At 37.2% G+C, this 23,310-nt stretch overlaps 1 protein-coding gene across 2 annotated transcripts in view; it reads left to right on the forward strand.

Annotated features, from left to right (window-relative positions):
• Positions 1-894: 894 nt before the first annotated feature.
• Positions 895-23,310, forward strand: part of XPO1 (exportin 1) — a 43,766-nt gene continuing 21,350 nt past the window's right edge. The window contains exons 1-4 of one of the 2 annotated variants that reach the window (XM_007189705.2): positions 895-1,671; positions 5,054-5,185; positions 9,719-9,820; positions 13,341-13,413. In XM_007189705.2, coding sequence (XP_007189767.1) covers positions 5,060-5,185; positions 9,719-9,820; positions 13,341-13,413 — 301 coding nt within the window. In that variant the 5' untranslated portion in view covers positions 895-1,671; positions 5,054-5,059. Of the gene's footprint in view, positions 1,672-5,053; positions 5,186-9,718; positions 9,821-10,934; positions 10,999-13,340; positions 13,414-23,310 lie in introns of those variants that run through there. The other variant, XM_028168414.2, reaches the window with a different exon arrangement.

Genomic DNA, 23,310 nt, shown 5'->3' on the forward strand with positions numbered 1-23,310 from the left:
AAGAAGCCAAATTCCACCCTAGGGAGAAACCGAGTTACAATTTGAAGGAGACTTGCCCAAGAACTAGCTAAGTATCTTTCCCATGTCTCCGAGAAAATCACGAGACGCCAAGAGTGCGCGCCCCACACCTCACCCCAACCTCTCAACATCTTGGACCCAAACCCAGGCCTTTAAAATGGATTAGAGAGGTCCGGGGCCTACAATTAGTTGGCCTCCGTTGTGTTCTTTTCGCTCCTTTTTTCCACCCCACCCTTCCCCGATTAAAAAAACAATTCGCTGTGCCCTCCCTTTTAGTAGCGCAGCCCCCATCAGAGGGGCGGGTCCCGATCCCGGCAGGCTCAGGCCCCGCAGGTTGGCGGGAGCCGGCGGGGGCGGGCCAGCGCGGGTCCGGGAGAAACCGAGCGAAAGCAGGCTACCGCGCGCCGCGCTCAAACTCGCGCCACCACCAGCTCACGAGCTGCGCCCCACCCTCTCCGTCACCAAAGGCGCCCAGCCAATGAGCGGGCCGGAAAGGCCGGGCCTGCGGGCTAAGCACTGGGAGGGGGAGCGGCGGGAGGGGGCGGGAAGTCGAGGGCGGGCTATGTTTGATTGACAGCTCGCTCGAACCAATCCTCCGCGCGGCTTCTCTTCGCTCTCCTCTCTGCTGGGCTCAGCTCTTCGTCCCACCTCCTCCTCCTCCACCCTCCTCCTAGCTCCTTTGCGACCCGCCCCTCTTCCCCTCCCCCACTCTGCGGGCAAATCGCTGCTGGAAAGAGGCGGGGGACGAAGCGGCGGGCTTGTGTGGAGCCTTGAGGTGGGATTGACGGGCGATCTGGCCAATAGAAGGTAGGCTGATGGCGCGGCTGTGGCTGGAACCGGCCAATGGGCGGGCAGGCTGGGGGCGGAGGCCCAGGTTCCAAACGCTCCGCGGCGCCATGGGCTGAAAACTCAACCGAGATGGAATCTCCCAGTCTGAACCGGTTTCAACCGGTTCCGAGTTTGAGGCACTAGGAGGAGGGGGAGAAGCGGCTGCAGCGGCCGCGGCAGGAGCAGCGGGAGCTACAGCATCAGCAAGAGCAACAGTAGCTACAGCCCCGGCGGCGGTGCCTGTTCCAGTCTTTGCTGCTGCAGTCCGTGCAACCACCCAGAGGGGGAGGGGGGAACCACCAGTCGCTGAGGAGCAGGAGAAGGGGGGAAAGTTTAGGCGAGCCTGGGTGGGGGGGGCCCAGCGCCGGAGCCGCGTGAGAGAGGGAGCCGTATTTTGGTTGGGGGAGTCGGACTGCAACTGGCAGCAGAGCGTCCCCCGGCCGTGTGGACTCTACAGCCCCTACTCCTGCCGCTCCTGCTGCCGCCTGTAGCTGGAGGGTCTCCCTGGGGCAGAATCTTTGCGACTTGACCCCGTTCCCCTCCCCCTTCCCTCACTCCCTAGCCAGGCGGGAGCATTTATTCCACAGATTAATTCCCTTTCTTTTTTTGGGGGGGGGGCGGGTGTGTGTATCGGGGGGAGGTGTCCCTGAAATAGTAAATATTGTTGAGCTTTTTTTGCCCTTATCCTCTTCGTTTTTTTAATTTCGTTTTTTAAGGTGGGAAAACTGTGAAACCCACCTTGATTTCCTCCCCTCTCCCCCCCCCATCCTCCCTCGCCCTAATCCCCCGATCAAGGAAGGAAGAAGCAGTTGGTTCAATCTCTGGGTAAGTCGACTGTGTCTTCGGGGTCGAGGGTCGGGCGGCCGGGCGGGAGAAGGCTGGCGTGGGGCGCGGCGGCGGCCGCGGGAGGCGAACCGGGGAGGCGGCGGCGGGCCCACAGCAGAGCCTGCGATTGAATGGAGCCGCTTCTGCCGCTGGGGGATGGAGGCGGGGAGGCTGCCGCGGGAGGGGAGCGCTTGCTGGGTCATTCGCGTGTGCGGGTAGCGGTCGAGGAAGGCAAGGAGCGTGATAGTGAAGTGGGGCCCGGCGCGGGGGTGGAAGGGCTTCCCAAGCCCCTTGGGTTGGGGAGAAGTTGGGGTGATTTCAGGAACATTTCTGTAAATTATTAGGAGTGGAAGTTTCCAGAAATATTTAGTGCAGCAGCATTGAAACGTCCGCCTGCATCACGTGGCCCCTCGGTGGAGAGCTTGGGATCGCGGGAGGGAGGGGCTCTTAAGTCCTTGCTCCTCCTGCAGGGAAACTCAGAATCTCTGGTTTTTTACAGAGTAGAATTAGAAGTAGGAAAGGTTAGTTGATTTTTCAGGGAACTGCAGATGAGGTTCCGTGCTGTAGTTTGTTTGGGGGGACTTGGGTGTGTAAAGTGATCGACTCATTTACTGCTGGCATTGTACAGTGGATAATACCCTGATTCTCTTTCATTCCCATGTCTGAGTTTGGGGTGGGTGGGAGGAAGTGGTGTACTGGGGGAAGCATGAGAGATTTGCCCAGCCCGGACCTCCCCTGACCACGCAGAGGCCATGCTGCATAGAGAATGGGGCGGTGAACTTCTGGCGGCTGGTCTAAATGCCTTCTCCGAGTATGGGCGGGGTGAGTGCGTGCTCCAGTATGCTATAGTTAGAAGTGCTGCACATCGGTTCGGGTGGGAAGAGAGGGGAGGGCGGGCCTTAGTGAGGTGTGTTTCTACTGAATGAAGCAGTCAATTGCCCACACAATCTAAAGTAGCAGTCTTTCTCCTTGCAGCGACTTGTTTTTTGACCTGCTATGTAGTTACCATTAAGCAACGGTTATGATTTTCTGGTTTTTGGATGGGAGCTGGCAGTGTGTAGTTGCCTGCCTATTCAGTTTGAAGTGGCAGTGAAGGTATTTTGGTAGTCACTTGTAGAGTCACCACGTGGCTGGATAATACCTTATATTTGCTATACATACAGTGAGTGGAGTTTAGGATTGAGTGTCCCAAGGAGAAGGAAAAGCTTTTGTGGTTTCTTTCACCTCTCCCGCTATGGCTGTTTGCTGTCTGCCTGATAGTGTATCTTAAGCGCGTGGGACACTGCTGTTAGTGGAAAGAATGTTTTGGAAGCTATTTGATTTGGGAGACTAAATGTGCTTGGCATTGACTAGAAAGCCGCCATTTCTGTACTACGTACGGTTCGAGAATAGGTAGGTCATTTCGAAGATAGCCGCTAGTTTTAAGGGTGGCATACCCTGCTGTATTTAATACAAGCTTCTATTCTAAAACTGATTTTTTTCCACAGGAATTTGTCTCATTTTTGTAAGGACAATGTGCTTGAAAATGAAACTTTTTAGAGTCACTTTATTCTTTCTCGTTTTGGCTATTAAATTATGATAGGACGAAATAGGATAAAAGTTCGTTCAATTTTTAACCCCCCCAATCGAAAACATTTGATATATAGATCTTGGTTCTTTGTGGACATTGCTTTTGAGCCTCAATTTTTAAGATTGTTCTGATCCTTTGAAATTGTATGGCACTTGAATGGGGTAAATTTACACTTCCATTTGTGAAATACATATTTTCTTTTTCATATTAGTATTTAGATCAAAGATTGTGTATGTCAGGTATTTTGCATTAAAAATACATTTAATAACTGCTGTAGAAATTTTTGAAATCTCACTAGTTTTTACTGTCAACAGTGGATGGACTTAAGAGGAATAAAAATCCTCGAACTCATAATTTTTCAGTTTTACATTATATCTAACCTAACTGATCCTTCAGACTTTTACTTTGTTGTAACTGACATTATCGTTAAATAAAACATTTGACTTGAAATTGAAATTGCTGCCATTATTAACGTTTTTTAGCTGTTATAAAATAGACAAGAAATAACGCCTTTTTCCTAACAAGCTGCTTTGTCCAAACATAATGTAATCAAGTTAGCCACCCATTTCCTGATCTTGGAAGGTTAAGAGAGGGAGAAGTAGAGATGACCATCTGACCTTGTTGGGTCTAAGTACAGTAAACCAGGGTTACTTAACTCAAGGTTTCATGCATGGCTTTCATGGTGTCCTGAATCGTCTGTAATTGTATACAAAGTTGTGAATTTTTTTAATTGGGCAACAGCTGTCCTGTTCCTCTGATTGTGAGGCATCTTAACCCAAAAAAGTTTGAGGAGTGCTGATTTAGCCAGTCAGACTTAAGTGGCACTGGCTTTGAAGAAAAAGCAAAAGGAAAGATTTTTATAAGGCTGGGCAACAAGAATGTGCATGTGTGCCAGCACCTTGGAGTAGAATCCTCTTAAAGGGGTACCATTGCATATGAACCAGTAGGTTTTAGCCAGTACATTACTTGAGGTGAAGAAGCTCATTTTTCTGTTATGGTAGAATTTGGTCTTATTTGGAAAATGGCAAGATTTTACAGCCTTTTGTTTTGCCATTCAGTACCTGGAAATTAAAAAAAATCTTGTTTGACATATTACTATAGTTTTTTTTCTAGACCATATATTCAAGGAGTTTGTACGCTTGTAATTTAATTCTCCAAATTCATTCAGGGATGAAAGAAACAAATATAGATGGTTTAATTGAGTGCAAAAGCTTAAATTCTATAGAGGCTAAAGGTACCAGATTTGTTAGACTTGTTAGCTAATCATTGCTATATATAGGAAAACTTTTATACCACATTTAATTTTTAGCGTCTTCAATATATCTTAAAAATTAAGGTAACATGAAATGAGGGAAAGTGAGCTTTTACTGAACTAGAAGACCCTACTTGGGGCGGGGGGCAGGGATCCATTTGAACTTCATCTGTATTTAAAATTTTCGAGATCCAGATTTTAAATTGTATCAGGTCTTAGGGCCATAAATTCTTTTTTTTTTTTTTTTTTTAGGGCCATAAATTCTTTAATAATCATTTTTAAAATGGGTTAGGGTAACTTTATATACATGTTAGTAGAAAGAACAGTATGATTTTTCTGGGGTCTAAAAATAAAGTGGACCCTAATGATTAATGCAGTTGTGGAGTACCTAAGTAACTTCAGCATTTATTTGCTTTTACTATCTCAGTTGTTTAGGTAAAATCTCTGAAATACAAAGTAAAATATTTGTAAGAACATGGTTGAAGTAAAATAACTTGAGTAGAAACTTTGACAATATCAAAACTTCATAGGCGCCTTAAATTCTTTTTCTTTATTTTCAGTAATCTATGCCAGCAATTATGACAATGTTAGCAGACCATGCAGCTCGCCAGCTGCTTGATTTCAGCCAAAAACTGGATATCAACCTTTTAGACAACGTGGTGAATTGCTTATACCACGGAGAAGGAGCCCAGGTAAAGTAGCTGATCGAAACATTATTGCAGTGTAATAAAGTTGTTGAGTTTAGAATAAAATTTTAAATTACCACCTTTTTAAAAAGTATCCCATAGTTTGTATTAAATTGGAATTATATATTAATTCGGAGAGGTGGTCTGGAGAAAGAAATTGCATTATATTTTGAAATGGTTTATTAGTGGGATGTTTTGGAGTATTATTATTATACTTGTTCTGTTCTTCAGCAGCCTTTACCCTATTTAATAAAAGATACAGCCCAATGTATTAAATGTTTTGTAGATATTGAAGGTTGTATGTCCCTTATATATTTAATGTATTTGGAGTTAATATGAGTCTTCTGTTTTTGAAACATTTAAATTGCAGAAGTACTTCACAGATAAAACTTCTTTTAAATATCCCACAATACCAAGTATCTTTACATTATTTGAATTTTAGCACTTGTAAAAGTGATACTGTTAAAATAGGAAATTATCTTACACTTAATCTATGTTTTGATCAGTTTAAGGTTTGGGGATTTTTTTTAAAAAAAACAGGAATGTTTGGAAATTTAAAATTTTTTTTATGGTGCAAGAATCTGGACAATCTTGAATCTGCACCCTGCGGACCTAATAATGTAAAGTTTTAAACGAGTAAAAGTTTCTGTTCCTGGATTTAAAAAATCTTATAAGGTGACGTGACAGATATCTTACTAGTAAAATTTTTTTGCCAAAAAGTGCATTTCTGGTAGATAATGTATCTTCAAGCTATTAATTTATATTTGCATAGTTAAACCCTGGCTGCTTTCATACTTTTTAGAAACCTCTGAAAGGTGGATATAGTAGTATCTTTTATAGATAGTCCAAAAAAACATGATGTATAAATATTAGCAAGTGCATAAGTATTTCTATTCCCTTCTGAAATCTAACATTGGTTTCACTATAATAAAGAAAAAATTTAAAGGGAAAAAGGGCCATGAAAGTTGTATGAGTGGATAAAATTACAGTGATTTTGTAAGCTTGTTAGTACAGTTTTATATTCCTAGGCGCTTTCGATCAGTGTTCTTGTCTCCAAAAGCATTCCTGAAAAAGTATCCGTATTTACTACACATACCATACATTGAACATGGAGCTTTAAGCTCCATTTCATCCCAGCATGGATGTATGGAAAGCAGCTGCTTTTGGAAGAAAGTATGACAGTAAGGTTGAAATGCATGAAGTAAGGTTGGGCTCAACTTTGACTATATTAGAAGCATAAGTCTGTAAGCCATTAGGAAGATTGGCATTTAATTTTATCACATCATTAAGCTGCCACTGCTCTTTAGTCTTCATTTTTAACCTGGTTCACAGCATCTAAAAGTATGATGACTAAATAGACCAGTGTTTTAGGCTTATAACAGAAGTAATTATGAAGACTATGTTGTAATACTGCTTTAGTAATGTTTCACAGTGTCGAGATTTAATGATTTGTTTTAAATTTGACTTTTGAATAAAGACTAGATTTAGAAAAGTGTTTACAGATATTTTCCATTTATGAAGACAAAGTTAACTTTCCCAAAACTAAGAATTTTATGTCTAGTTAGATTTCTCATGGGACAAGTCAATTGCATAAAGAATAATCAGTAAGTTGGTATTTGTTATAGATAAGGGAACAGGCTTAGAGCTTAAAGGCAGTTAAGAACCCCTTTTCTGAAAGTGATATCTTTACACTTCCTTGTTCAATTTTTTATATACCACTTCTTGGGGGTTTTATTTTGAATAAAAAGTTGAAGGTTGCAGTGGAAAACATGTTTTTAGTGTTAGATGTCTTAAATTTATTCCAGTAAGTTTTCTAGTCATTCCTCTAGAGTCTCATCTACAGAGTGTTACCTACCTTGCAAGAGACTGGAGGATTAGTGATGAGGTTTTGTAAAGCACCTGTTAGCGGTGACTGCTATTTAGGAGCCATTCTGTTTAAAGGGTACTTTGAAAGTATAATGAAGAAGATTTCACATATGTGATGTAAACTCATTGTTTTAAAATATGGTTTGGTGGGGAGTTTTTGTTTGGTTTTGGTCTGTCATAAAATATATACTTAAAATAGCAAGTAAAAATTATGCTAATTAAGCTTTCAAACTCACCTGTATGTAGCCTAACTTTTTTGAAAAGGATTACATAACTTTGGAGAGGAAGGAATTATTAGAAGGGTGGCCTTTAATCTGTAGATAGAACTTTTGCCTAGATGGGTAGTATAGTAGAATAATTAGCACTGTAATATTAGGACTACCTTCTGTTATAAACATTTTTCTATTTTTAGCCAAGTAGGACACCAGGGAAACAAAAATGTTGGAGTTGGGTGTTTTCTCCAGTACTGTGTTAAGTGTCTTGAACTCTTTTATCTATTGCTTAGCAACTAAAATACTTTCACCATTCAGTTAGTAACACAGGGAGATGCCAGATTTTCTCTCTCTTTGGTTTCCCTTTGTGCCTTTTTTAACCCCTCCTGGGGTGTTAAGTTAATAAAAGAATATATTTTTTTAAAAAAGAAAAGGATATATTACGTAAGGACAGTGGGATTAAGACAAATTTAAAAAAGGATGCAAATACTAGCAATAACTTCAGAGAGTAAAATTACAACAAAAAGGATGACTGAAAAGGAAGAAACGTGATTTATGGGGAGATTGAAATGAATGGTGATAGTGTGGGAACTATTCATTTATGTGTAGAATGCTCATCACTTCAAAAAACCTGATAAAGTTGTATCTTGACCAAATAACTTTTACTAGGCATGGATCTTTGATGTACCTTATCCTCTTAATATTTGTTACTATTTTATATGCAAGTCTCTATCTAGTTAGATATTCTCAGGAAGAGAATCAAAACACTGCTAAAATGGGCTTTGGTGGTAAATAATTCACATCACCATTCTTTCTACCTTTTGTTGGTTGGTTATTATATGATACAATTACAACCCTTTAAAGAAATCAAATAAAAAATGTATAGTTGTATTTCAAGACTTCACACACTTGCTCTAATCCCATGCCCTTAGGGTGGAACCCAGGCACCTTATTTTTCTTTTAAGTTCCAAAGTGTTTCTGGTCTTATTGTCAGGATACAGAACCATTACCTAATTTAGTGGGTGTGTATTTGTCAACTTTTTAAACAATAAGCAGTGTATAAAAGCCACAAGAGAAAAATGATTTTTTTTGTAAATTGGAATAAAAGCCAACTTAAAGATTATGAGGTGTCTGTGTCAGAGATGGTTTAAATAAGAATGCTTCTCCCCCCCCTTTTGATGCTTCCTCGTTTATAACCCATAGAATCAAACACTTGATCAAGTAAATGATCTAACAGAAGGATAATTGCCGAATTTTAAAACCATAAAATTTTACTCTTTGGTTACAACATGTGAGAGAAATAGGTAAAAGTTAATTAGGGAGGATCCAGTTGAGCTACAAAACAGCCTTTAAAGGTGAAAAAGATTAAGCGGTTGCTTCCTGAAAAAAATTAATAGACTTATCAGCCTTTGGTAAAATGTAGTGTTCATGTTGTATGAAAAACTAACAGTTAAAATGAAGAAACTAGGTAATGTCAACATGGCTAGATCTTTAAAACTGTCAATTGTCAATCATATCTCAGTGAAGCCGAGGGAAAGAAACTATGTCAAATGGAAAGAGCAAACTGCAGAAGAATTTCTACAGTATACTATTTATATAAAATTTAGTAACCACACAACTATATTTATGAAATTCATACACATGCTGTGAAAATACAGACAGGAAAAGACACCAAAGTCATGAAAGTGATTATCTCTAAAGAAGGAACAAAGGAAGGAAATGGCGCTGAAGAAAGGTACAAAGTTCCATAAGTTTTAGATCTTATGTTTAAAAGAAAAACAGACAAGTGCAGCAAAATCTTAACATCTGTTAATTCTAGATGGTTTCATAGGTTTAAATATTCTGGGTTTGCATATTAGAAATACAAAAGCAAAAAAAATTTTTCAAAATAAGCTAGGATTTAATATATGAAATTAAAGGATTTTCAGAGACAAAGGTGTGTTTACAATAAACTGAAGATACTGCTTTAAAAGGGTCTTAATGTTTTATGTGTATCAACAGGTGTTAGAGAGTTGTAGACTTACTTAGACCTAGCTTTTATCTGTCTCCCATGAAATATAATTTTATAGATAAAGTTTGTTAAAGATATCTTGGTGACTCTTATAAACCAGAGTATACCATTACATAACTTATCTAAGTAGATGTGAATTTTTATATGTTGCTTTTGGTTGATTGTGTGCTGAGAACCCCTTTATGTTGGAGTAGATAATTGATTGAATTTAAGTTCAGTTTTGAGAATACCAAATAAAGCAAATTAGGGGGGAAAAAACTTTTCTGTTTCAAAAGAATGTACCCATTCTTAATTGAAGTTGATAATGGACACATTTTTATTTCTATAAGGACTAGTTTCTTGAGTATTTCTGAAAGTTGATAAAATCACTGTCATATTAGGATTTGTGCCTTACTCAATACCATTCGAAAGAACAAGTTAGCTTAAAACTCTTTTTGTATACTATTTTAGCAAAGAATGGCTCAAGAAGTACTGACACATTTAAAGGAGCATCCTGATGCATGGACAAGAGTCGACACAATTTTGGAATTTTCACAGAATATGAACACGAAAGTAAGCAAGTGGTGGTTTTTAAATCCATTATTTCTTCTTTTCTTCCAGTCATAAACTTTGAGGAAGGTATCTCATTTTTAGTATTAGCATTTGTTATCTCAAATCATTTAATAATGTTAACTTATTTCAAAATTTAGTCTTAAACATAGAATTAATTCTTGCAAATAGTCCTAAGAATTATAAATGAAGTTTTGAAATTGGGACTAGTATGCAAGGTGGCTTTTTTTTTTGTTGTTTGGGGGTTTTTTTTGGTTTGTTTTTTTTTCTTTTTAGAATATGTGTACAGATCTCAGCATAAATTCTGAATGTTATTCAGAGATGAAACATAACATCAGAGGAATTATTTTGGGCAAGTAATCAATATAACACAGGCTAGGCACCTCCAAAACCAAGTTGTGTGGGCAGCGTAAAACCCTACTCCATGGTACCAATGCTTTTAATGGGACAGCACTCAGTTTTTATTTGCAATTGAAAATGTTATCATTTGGGTCCTTTTTTCTTAAGTTTGAACAGAAGGGTTGATCAAAATGTGTTTTGACTGTTTAGGCTTGATGATTCACACTTCTCTTTAAACTGCCTTAAAGTAGTAAAATACCATGCATGGCATTCTGTTTAAATACACACAAGGTTTCCACTTGGTATACACTGTGTTAAAACAGAAAGTAGCCATGTTCACCTCTGTTTCTGAAATCAGACTGTGTTAATTAACAGTTTTAAAATATTAACTAGTTTTGACATCTTATAAATTTTAGGGCAAAAATACAGTCCAGAACTTCCTCAAAGTGCTAACCTTAAGTAACATAACAGTGTTTGCCTGTTTGCTTGCCTGGTAAATTTTGCTTTTTATACTGACAGACATTACTAATGTTTAAGTTGATTTATCAACAGTATTTTTAAAAACTCAAATTTGTCTTGTGAAAAATGAGATGATTAGAGGAACAGAAAGAAAGCAACAGGTAAAGAATTCTTCCATTTACATAAATTACAAATGATTTGGTGCTAAATTTATGCACTATGACATTTGGCTTTTATGCAATCATTTTTTTTTCTTTAAAGATGTTAACACTACCTGATATTAATCATAATGTTCCATTATGTTGATTGCTTGTAATAGGAAGAAAAGGGGTGTCTTCCTGTGCAACTGACACAGCTAGGCTTTGACGGCAGGCCTCCACAAGGTCTACCCTTTTGATTCCCTTTAACTGAATTCTGTTCATCAATTGTTTTTGTTTCATGGGCGGTGGGAGGGGAAAGGGGAATTCAATGCGTAAAATAAGTATTTCTAAGGGCTCAGTAGAAATTTCTACCATTGGGATCATTTCATGCATTTATTTTTTTCATTTAGTCTTTGCTGTTCTCTGTCCCTCATCTTCATAACTCAGCAGTGGATTTCTCAAGTCCTGAGGTGTAAAGCAGAAACTTAATACTTCAGAATGATATTTGGATTATTTATGTATATTTCCAAAGTAGTTATTTATCATTGGCCCTCAGATTTGGCTATCACTTCAGATTTTTTAATCAAAATACTCCTTTTCAAAGAAATGTGAATTCTCACCATGTGTAGAGTCTTAATGTCTAGGAGAGATTGGGTTTTAGGGTACTATGTTGGTGATCTGTGTATTCCTTTGAACTAATTAGTGAAAAGCTTTTATTGGGCTTCCTGCCTCAGACCTGTTTGCAGAAAGATGAAAAGATGAATTGTATCTTCAGCAAGCTTGTGCTACTTTTTTACAGTTGGAGAAAGGCCTAGAGGTTAGTAAATAGGTAATTTAGGTAACAGTATCAGATATAAAGGCAGAAGTAAAATAAATGCAACAATGAAGGGGGGGATATCCTTCAATTACAAAGGGTAGGCTGAAAATACATTGGCTAAATATGGTTATCATTAAGATTAGTACTTCTTAACTGGTGTATTTATGGTGGGTTTTGTGTCTTAGTTTCTTAAAGATCTTTGTAATTGGTTGAGAATTAGCAAGAGGGTATATACTCCATGTAGTAAGAAGTGCATTTGTTTTGACTTAGTAAAACTTTTGACACTCTGATTTCATGTCTTTAAAATTAATTTAAAGCAAGTTTAGGGCAGTATGTTTTTAAAAGTTAATTTAGAATTTTAGTCAATGAGAAACTTACCTTTTTTGTTTATTTACATTTGTCTGAAACTTAGATCTATAAAGAGAGGTAAATGAACAGGAAAGAAAGCTTCACCATTTACTGCTGATTATGAAACTTTTTAATGGCATCAAATTTATAATTTGTAATTTCAGAATTTTGCTTTGGCCTTGTTTTTATTTTTGAAGTCTTTTTAAGGAATGTTCTGCAAATGTAGGATTTGGGTTGAAATGGCAAATTTTTCCTAAAAAGTCCGAAATGTTAAAAATGAAAGAAAACAGCAAAAACACTGTTTGAGCACAATGTAGTTTGGGACAGTCTATATTGTGCTTTGGATAAAGTGTGCATTCACATGATCCCTTTGGTTGAAATACTAATGCTCCTATTTTATTGTGTGATGACTAACCATTTTAAAGATGAACTCTTATTCTCAGCCAAAACTTGCAATCTGAGGTTATATATCTATATATGAATGAGTTTACCTTTCAGGTATTATAGCTGATTCTTCCCTAATTCAACCGGTTGAAGCATACCACAACAGTTTTGACCCTTTTCTTCCTCCTGTCTATCCACACTAATTGGTCATGGTAATGATTTTGGGTAGTAACTCCTGTAGCCTTGTAAATTGTTATAAATATTGTTGACTATTTAGAGTGAGTAATCAACAGGAGGGACAAAATGGCTTGAAAGTGGTATTTGTATTTATTAACTTTCTTACATTTTTAGTTATCATTTTTATAGTTGGAAGGAATACCTGAAAGGTAGATACAGATTGCAACATTCATTTGTGTATTATTTTGACTGTGCACAAAAGTTTATCTTTAAATTAGTAGAAATAGCAACTATAAGGGTGGGGTAAAAATTTAAAATTAAACCCGTGGGCTGTCTTGCTGCTACTTAAGTAACACACCAGTGATGTTTGTAAACACTTTCTGTAGAAAGTATCTGTGACAATACTTTAATACTTGGCCAAGAGCTTACAACTCCTAGAAGATGGTAGGAAGCTTGAGAGCATCCAAGCTGCTAAATTCTTAGGAGCCTGGTCGTGTTAAAGTACGTGAGCCTATAAGCAGTCATTTATGCTGTGAATTCGTATCTGGCTGCTACTTTTCCTTCTACAGACTAAGCCCATTTGGCCGCTAAGGGCTTTTTATTTGGTTCTTCCTCCTGGTGTGAGCATGTATAAACAGCAGGACGTTAAATAGAGTAGTAAACAATAAAGTGAGGAAAATGCATGAAAACTCAGTATATGGGCGAATAGATCCTTGTTTAATATATGTAATTAAACTTGGTAGCATAATGTTTTTGAAACTTTAGATGTAAATGTGTGAATGTCTGTCCATTTGTGAATCCTGGAAATTGCCAGTCTTAACAGCAATATATTCACATGCTTCTATTCTCCAATTTTCAGTATTATGGACTACAAATTTTGGAAAATGTGATAAAAACAAGGTGGAAGATTCTTCCAAGGAACCAATGTGAAGGTAGGAAAGTGTTTTTAAAGAATTGTAGATTCAGAATTTTATTACTCCTGGCATTTTTATTATAGTTGAGTATTGGACAGGAGGAATGTGTTGAATCTTTGGTAGTTTATTATGCTCTAATGGATTACTGCTTTCATCATGTTGCAAGGCAGGTTCTGTTTATATTTGGGGGCAGGGGAAGAATAAGGTTATCTTTGGGGGAAAGCAGAAACCAGACTGGTCAAACTTTCTACAGTAAATATTGTGGTGAAAAATTTGTATCAACTTATAGTTAATCTGGACCATGTTTGAAATGAATGAAATTTGAATATGTGCTCTTATGTATTGTTTTAAATTCATCACACAGTAACAAGTAATGAGTACTGTAATACAAGGAATAACATATAAATATAACAGCAAAGGAAAAAACAAGTTTTAAAAATCAAGACTTTAGCTTTTTAAATTCTGGGCATACCGTGTAAGAGGTTGGCTTCTAAAATAAGGAAAGATCAAAAAATGAAGATGTGGTGATGCCTGGTATTAATATTTTTACTTTTTCCTTTGTCACTACCTCAATAAAAGTAGTCATGGTTTAAGAAACATGGGGCAAAGTTAGTCTCTTGGAATTCTTTAATGCAGTTCCTTCCAGTTTTCACATACTGCCTTATTATCTACTTTGTTACTTGTTTAATCTCTAAAAAATAAAGAGAGAAGTCTGGATTTTAAAATGGGGTTATACTACTTTTGGTAGCGTTTTTTCCTATTAAATTATGTCCCCTTTCTTTGACTGTTGCTCTTTAAGGTTTGTCTTTACCTGCTTTCTCATGTCATCTTTATGGTGGAATAGCAACCTAGATTTACTCAGTCTGACTTAAATCTTGACATCTTTCTAGCACGTTTAGAGGTCAGTGGGACAATTTTTAATGGCAATATCCCTAATACACCATAAACTGTGAGTTAAGAATGATAGTGTGGGAGGAAATAGTGCCCCCCTGCCCCCCACCCCCCGCAAAGAGGTTCCTGTTTCTTTAAATGTTTTTATTTTGGTTTGAAGCCATTTTAGATCACATTCTGTGCCTTTCTCAGAAATTATTAAGTACAGTTTGACTCTGGCCCAAATAGATCCTTTGTACTTCATCACTACTTTTAGGGACCTTAGGTGCAGTCCTGGTTCTTTTACTACTGTTGTTTTATACTTGTGGTTTGAGCCTCAAATTTAACTTTGGCTGTGGCTTACCATACCAACAAAAAAGTGTGTAATATTTTACTTCAGTGCCATTTTACTATAATAAGTCCCTCTTTAATTTCTAAACACATAGACCTCTGCTTCTTATTACATAAGGATTGTGCTAGATGATCCTCCCAAATTATTTTCCAGCTATAAAATTAAATGATTTAAATTATACTAGCTTATCAGTCATGGTTGTATTTGTTACTGAAAAAATTAGAGGCTAAAGTTCTCCCTGAGGACTTGACAGTTTTTGCTTTCTGCATGAATGGGAGTGGCATGCTTTGGTTTTTATCATAAAGTCAAAAGCTTCCATATATTTCTATGTAAGTATCAAATATATACATATTCCAGGGCATATGTATATTTAATATATGCCCTGGAATATGTATATATTTAATTTTAATTTTGAAAGTCTTACCATCTTGTTTGGCAAAAACTGATGGAGGCAGGGTGGTGATTATTCTCCCTGAGTCAAGAGAATTCTATTTTATTCATGTGTTCCTGTTCTGTATTAGTGAGATACTTCATTTCTCTGCAAGCAGTACTTATAAAAAACATCTATTAGAATCACCTTTCCCCTTGCATTTCCCCTTAACACTAGTGATAAGATTGAGTGGGATGTAAACTTTTTAAAAAGTACCTGAAGTTCCTATCACCACATATATGGTTTTCACTGTCAGTGAAGTCATTACATGGAGGGGAAAGTGTGATGTAATTTTTAGGGTCTTTCAGAGGCTCAATATTAGAAGAGCATGTAAAATGGCTCCCAGAGAATGTTAGTGAACTCTATCTAACTTTAGATATACAGCAGCAACTTTGCATGATGCATTTAATGTTTTGTGTTTTTAAGGTAATTGATCTCATTTATAAAACACTGGGAAATAAATTTATTCACTACTATATTTATAATTCTTTCCAACTTTGTCAATCCTAGGAGGCTTCTACAATCCTAAAATTTTGTATCTCGCAAAGTATACTAACATTTCTGAATGTTAATTTTCCTTCATCTTTAAGTAACTTCGATATTGGAAATAAATTAGTATAACCCCCAAAATATTGTACATTCCTTTTGTTTATAATTGCCATATCTTTTTTTTTCTTTTTTAAAATATATTTATTTATTTATTTTTAACTGCGTTGGGTCTTCGTTTCTGTGCGAGGGCTTTCTCTAGTTGCGGCGAGAGGGGGCCACTCTTCATTGTGGTGCGCGGGCCTCTCACTATCGTGGCCTCTCGTTGCGGAGCACAGGCTCCGGACGCGCAGGCTCAGTAGTTGTGGTTCACGGGCCCAGTTGCTCCGCGGCATGTGGGATCCTCCCAGACCAGGGCTCGAACCCGTGTCCCCTGCATTGGCAGGCAGACTCTCAACGACTGCGCCACCAGGGAAGCCCCTAATTGTCATATCTTTTAAGCTGTTGTCTCCACTTTAGCTAGTCTTTGTCCATTTTAGTACCATTAGGTATTAAGACTATACAAATATATTCCCTACGTCAGAGTATTACAGGTAGGAAGATAAAACATGTTAAAAATAATATTTTTTTTAAAAAATCATTAAATTAGGCGTATATGTAATGAGTGCTAACACATGCTAAAAGAGGGGAAAAATCAGGTTGGCCCCTTTGGACAAGCTCATTCACGAAAATGGCAATGCTTGATGTATTTTAAAGGAAGGATAGGTTTGGTTATCAAACCTATCAAACAGCAAGCCAAGATAAGTTTTGTAACTTTTTTCCAATCCAGCATATATTTTATCAGCTTTCAGGTTCTTGTCCATAAGCGTACGTTAATTTTCACATGTTCTTTTAGTGGAATGGCATTTTCAATTTAGGGCATTATCTAAAGCAGTTTGCCAGGAAAATACCTGACAGTTCTGGACTGAGTTAGATGTCTCTTGCTCTGTGTTCCCTTAGTGTGTCCTGTACCAGCGGATCACAAATGAGTAAAATTTTAATGAGCAAAAGACAGATAATAGCCAAGTAAGGACATGTTAAAAAAACATTTAATTAAAAGATATTTTAATAAAAATAGAGCAAGGGAGATATAACCTTCATAATCATTTTAATGAATTTAGATTTATGTAATACAAAATTAACTACATTGCTCTGATTTTTATCATTTTGCTTTAGGTCAGAAAAATGTTTCTTTTGGTCACCCCCATCCCCACCTGCGATAACCTTTATCCCACTTAGCTATCACTGTTTTTCTCACTCTTTACCTTATCCTCCCAAATACGAGCTTAACGGTATCAGGGATCAGAGAATGTCTTTATTGCATTCTTACTGCTTGGTATATAGGTGTTCAGTATATAATTGTTCAAGTAATGAATTACTTATTATTGAAGTACTTCAGTGACTAGCACCACTCCCTATTTGGGATTCATTCGTCTATTTAAGAGCCTAATGACTTTCCCAGTATTTTTGCTTTTACATTTTTAAGTAAGTCAAGACAGTTTTTCATTTTAAGATATGGAGTGTAGTTCTCTGTGCTATACAGTAGGTCTTTGTTGTTTATTTTGTATATAGTAGTGTGTATATTTTAATCCCAAACTCCTAATTTATCCTTCTCCCAATTCCCTTTCCCCTTTGGTAACCATAAGTTTTTTTTCTATGTCTGTGACTGTATTTCTGTTTTATAAATAAGTTCATTTGTATCATTTTTAAAGATTACACATATAAGCGATATCATATGATATTCGTCTTTGTCTGCTTTACTTCATTTAGTATGATAATCCCTAGCTCCATTCATGTTGCTGCAAATGGCACTGTTTCATTCTTTTTTATGCCTGAGTAATATTCGTGTGTGTGTGTCACATCTTTATCCAGTCTTCTGTCAATGGACATTTAGGTTGCTTCCATAGTTTTTAAGGAACCTCCATACTGTTCTCCATAGTGGCTGTACATATTTACATTCCTACCAACAGTGCAGGAGGGTTGCTTTTTCTCTACACCCTCTCCAGAATTTATTATTTGTAGACTTTTTGATGGTGGCTATTCTGGCTGGTGTGAGGTGATACCTCATTGTAGGTTTGATTTTCATTTCTGTAATAATTAGCGATGTTGAGCATCTTTTCATGTGCCTTTTGGCCATCTGTATGTCTTCTTTGGAGAAAATGTCTTTTTAGATCTTCTGCCCTTTCTTTTTTTTTTTAAAACTGTTTTTTAAAATTATTTATTTATTTATTTATGGCTGTGTTGGGTCTTCGTTTCTGTGCGAGGGCTTTCTCTAGTTGTGGCAAGCGGGGGCCACTCTTCATCGCGGTGCGCGGGCCTCTCACTGTCGCGGCCTCTCTTGCTGCGGAGCACAGGCTCCAGACGCGCAGGCTCAGTAGTTGTGGCTCACGGGCCTAGTTGCTCCATGGCATGTGGGGTCTTCCCAGACCAGGGCTCGAACCCCTGTCCCCTGCATTGGCAGGCAGATTCTCAACCACTGCGCCACCAGGGAAGCCCTTCTGCCCATTTTTTGATTGCGTTGTTTGGGTTTTTTTGGGGTTTTTTTGTTTTTTGTTTTGTTTTGTTTTTTTGAGCTGTGTGAGCTGTTTGTATATTTTGGAGGTTAATCCCTTGTCAGTTGCATCATTCGCAAGTATTTTCTCCCATTCTGTAGATTGTCTTTTTGTTTTGTTTATGGTTTCCTTTGCTATGCAAAAGCTTTGAAGTTTAATTAGGTCCCATTTGTTTGTTTTTAAGACAATATTTTTGACTCAAGAAAAAGAAGAAATTTTAGTACATAAGTGGAATAATTTCCAAATAGGGAGTGGTTACTAGTCATTGAAGCAAAGGTACACTAGGACTGTCAGTGGTGTTGGTTCTTCTTTCTTGTCTGCAGTACACATCAGCTTTCATTATAACCCCTGTTCCTTTTGTAAAATTTTGGTGCTTGGTTTAGAAGATTCAAACCATAAAGAAGTGGGGGGAGGCCTCCTTTGTCTCTCCCTGAAAAAAATCTTTGTTAAGGAATCTCTATCATTTTAATTTAAACCAAAGGATTATATTTTAATCTGTTAAGGCACATGGCTTACAGATCATTACATTTCATGAGATATATACAAACTTGCTGACATTGAAAAGGGGAGTGGTGAATTTATGAGGAAAAGGTTCAAAGTGATAAAGCCATAGTATCTTGATTGTCTTGCATGGTTATTGGGATATGATATAAGAGGTAATGTGTGTAAAGCCCTCTGCATATCTAGGTGCTGACTGGATAAACACAACGTGTATGTTGCCAGCCTTTTTCCATGAAAATACTCCCACTTCTCTCCATTTCACCAAGTAATCATATACTAGTCTCAGGTTACGTTGCGATTTCTGCAATAGCATCCTAACTGGGCTCCTTAACACCCATTTATGTGTGTCCCTTGTAATATATTCACAACAAAGGATTTAGCATGATATTTTAAAAAACAGAACTAAATCAGGTCACTTCCATGCTTAAAGTCTCTCATTGTACTGAATATCACATGTTTAACTTGTTGCCTTTAAGCAATACTGGCTTTTAAAAATTGTTTGCTTTTTTAAGTTTTATTAAGGTATATTTAACATATACAATAGACTGTGTGTGTTAAAGTGTACAATTTGATACGTTTTGACTCATGCATATACCCGTGAAAACACCACTGTTATCAAGACCTTCTTTGTGATTGCCCTCTCCTTTACCTCCCCAGCCCCCAATCTGCTTTCTGTCACTCACTTGATAAGCTAGGAGTAGAATGGATAGATCATATGGTAGGTGTATGTTTTTAGCTGCCCAACTGTTTTCCAAAATGGTTGTATCACTTTACATTCTCAGTAGCAGTATGCTTCCCATCCTCACCAAAGCTTGGTATGGTCAGTGTTTTTAATTCTAGCCACTGTAGTACATATATAATGGCTTCTCACTGTGACTTCTGCTGTTGAGCATCCTTAACATCTGTGTGTATGTCTACTTATTTTAGGTTGATAGTGTTACTCCCTGTTGAACAGAGATAGTTGTTTCCTTTGTTGGTCATTTTGAAAAGAAAATTTAAGTGTTTGGGCTCTTTAAGCCCTTGGTTCTTAAGCAAATCCATGAGAAACTCCTTTTTTCCCCTCATAGAATGTAATGTTTGAAATATCAGTCTAATGGCAGATGTGACAGGCACTCCTATTCGTGTATTTTTGCCAGTTTTATAACATGATGGGATAATAAAGCAAAGATAATATTGATTAAATTTACATTTTATCTAATAAAACAAGGCAGTATTTTTCAAGATGTTCTTTTGCATTTCAACATCATACAGACAGAAAGTATTTTCCCACCACTTCAGGTTAAGGTAACAATTTGATCCCCCCAAAGTTTCCTAATTCTGTGGAACTTCCATAAGAGGTCTTTACTTGAGACCTAACAATTCCTAATCCTTACCTTACATCCATGCAGGAGACAGGAACCACCTATAGATTTTATTAAAGGGGTGTGGATTTTATTGTGATAGTTGTTTTGTTATAGGAAAAATTGTTGAATTTTTAATAAAATAAAAACTTGTTTTGTTGTGATTAAATATACATAATGTTTACCATTTTAAGTGTATAGTTTATTGTCAGTAAGTAAATACATAGTATTGTGCAACCATCATTACTATTCATCTCCCGAATTTTTTCATCATCCCAGTTGAAACTACCGATTAAACATTAACTCGCCATTACACTGTCTCCCCAGGCCCTGTTAACCATTATTATGCTTTTTGTCTCTATGAATTTGCCTATATTAGGTAACTTATATGCGTACAATCGTACAGTATTTTGTGTCTGGTTTATTTCAGTAGCATATGTTCCCAGGGTTCATCCATGTTGCAGTATGTAACAATTTCATTCTGGATTGTTTCCAAATTTTGTCTATTGTAAATAGTGATGCTATGAACTTACTAAAATTTTAATTGCTGTATGTATTTTAGAGTTTAGTATCTGAGGCCGTAAGCCGTTTTAGAGTAATAAATAAAGAATAAAGATCCATTCCTCTTAAAACTACTAAACATATAGGCAATAAGTTATAGTCTAATTCTAGCCTATCTGTGGGAACCCTAGGTTAAGAACCCCTGCTTTTGAGGTTTTTTAAGCTGTTCATTTCTTGGTTTGCTGTTTATTCACATGAGTATTTTATTGAGTGAGGAGTAGGAACATTATTCTGGATTCCTTTGGGCAATAAGGTAAAGAGGACAGATAGCTGTATTTTAGTGACTATCTTTCTGATGATCATTGGTGGTGGTTTAAATGGACAGATGTTTGTAATAACAGTATGACATGGGAAAAGAGCCTTTCTTTCTTGCCAACAGGCATGTGAAAAGATGCTCAGTATCACTAATTATTAGATAAATGAAAATCAAAGCTACAATGAGGTATTACTTCACACCAGTCAAAATGGCCATCATCAAAAAGTCTACAAATAATAAATGCTGGAGAGGGTGTGGAGAAAAAGGAACCCTCCTACACTGTTGGTGGGAATGTGAATTGGTAATCCACTATGGAGAAGAGTATGAAGGTTCCTAAAAAAACTAAAAATAGAGTTAACCATATGATCCAGCAATTCCACTCCTGGGCATATATCCAGAAAAGATGAAAACTCTAATTCAAAAAGATACATGAAGCCCAGTGATCATAGTAGCAGTATTTACAATAGCTAAGACATAGAAGCAACCTAAACACCCATCAACAGATGAATGGATGAAGAAGATATGGAGGGTGGGTGTGGGTGTGGGTGTGTGTATACACACAATGCACATACACACACAATGAAATACATCACTCAGCCATAAAAAAAATGAAATAATGCCACTTGCAGCAATGTGGATGGACCTACAGATTATCATACTGAGTGAAGTCAGTCAGACAGAGAAGGACAAGTATCATGATATCACATGTGGAATCTTTAAAATTGATACAAATGAACATATTTAAAAAACAGAAATACTCAGACATAGAAAACAAGTTTATGGTTACCAAAGGGAGAAGGGGGGGAGGGAGGGATAAATTGGGAGTATGAGATTAACATACACTACTATATATATAAAATAAACAAGGACCTACTGTATAGCACATATATTGTGCTGTATTGAATATCAATGTCTCATAATAAGGTATAATGGAAAGAATCTGAAAAAGAATGTGTATATTATTTGTATATAACCGAATCACTTGCTGTACACCTGAAACTAACACATCATTGTAAAATATTTTAAAATGTGAAAGAAAAGTTTCGGTTATACATGGCTTTGATGGAAGGATGTGATTACAGAGTAAACAAATATTTAAAGTGAATTTGATCAGATAGTATTGCACAATGGTTGAGACTGGATTGAACTCAGTTTTGTCTGATTGTAGCTTTACTTTTGTAAGAGTGTATCAAGGCTTTCCATTTTCTGTGTTGTATGAAAATTAGCCACTATGAAAGCAAGAGATAGGAGTCTGCAACTTTTTTTTTTTTTGGCTGCTTTGGGTCTTCGTTGCGGTGGCTTCTCTTGTTGTGGAGCACGGGCTCTAGGTGCACGGGCTCCAGAGCGCAGGCTCAGCAGTTGTGGCGCACAGGCTTAGTTGCTCCGCGACATGTGGAGTCTTCCTGGACCAGGGCTTGAACCCGTATTCCCTGCATTGGCAGGTGGATTCTCAACCACTGGGCCACCAGGGAAGCCCCAGAGACTGCAACTTTTTAACTCATATTCTAGTTTGTTTAGGAATGCAGTTTTCTCTTAATAGGTAGAATCTTGTATTTGGTTGAAAACTTAGTGCATGACAGTCTATATCACTGACTAGCTAAGAGGCTCATGAACAACTTTACAATTAAAATTTAGAAAGGGCTTTTGCCTCCATAAGAATATGGCACCGTCAGTATGTTGTAGTCAGTAAGTTCTCATTTTAAAGGGTTTTAGTGAATCAAATTCTGTTATGCATTTCTTTTACCCTATCATCAAGTATCTAATATTTGCAAGATGTTCCTGGGGGATAAGATTGTTAATATTGCTGTGTAACTAACTTGCAAGATGATATATAACTTCTAAGTCAGGATGGGAGTTACGTAAATCTCAGCTTTTTAGCTAGCTAATGTTGGTACTATCAACTTACAGGATTGTGTAGGCTATTTGGTGTTGCTTAGTTTTTATTTGAAATGGGACTGTCAAAGAAATTTTTCTTGACTTTGAGAAAATAGAGTTGGATTATAAAAGATGCATGCATAAACTCTTGGATAAGGAGCATTCATGTGCCATAAGCTGCCTTCCAGTGAGTAGTTAGGCATTTTTATACTAGTGTACCTTGTTTTGAAGAAATTATACATGACTGGTCCTTTAAAAAAAAAAAAAGTATTCCTTTTCAATAAATAATTCAAAGGTTTACTTTAATAACTTTGGAGGTGAATTTTTTTGTTCATATTTAGAAGAACGGGATGGGGGGCTATGGATATAAGTATGCTAGATCATTGTAGGAGTCCTTTGAAAAACTTAGTAACCATATAAGAGCATAATTGTGTTTGTCAAAGGCATACAAACTATGTATGAGAACTCTTCAGTGAAATGTTCTTCAGTTTGTTTTTTTTAATATATATATATTTCAAGTTTTCTTTATTCCCAAGGAAGAGCTTAGAAGGCTGCTGGAAGGAATATCCTAGTCTCTTCACATACACTTTCTTTTTTTTTTTTTTTTTAATAAATTTATTTATTTTATTTATTTATTTTTGGCTGCATTGGGT

Source organism: Balaenoptera acutorostrata, chromosome 12 (assembly GCF_949987535.1).
Source record: "Balaenoptera acutorostrata chromosome 12, mBalAcu1.1, whole genome shotgun sequence".
In the NCBI taxonomy this organism is placed as follows: Eukaryota; Metazoa; Chordata; class Mammalia; order Artiodactyla; family Balaenopteridae; genus Balaenoptera; species Balaenoptera acutorostrata.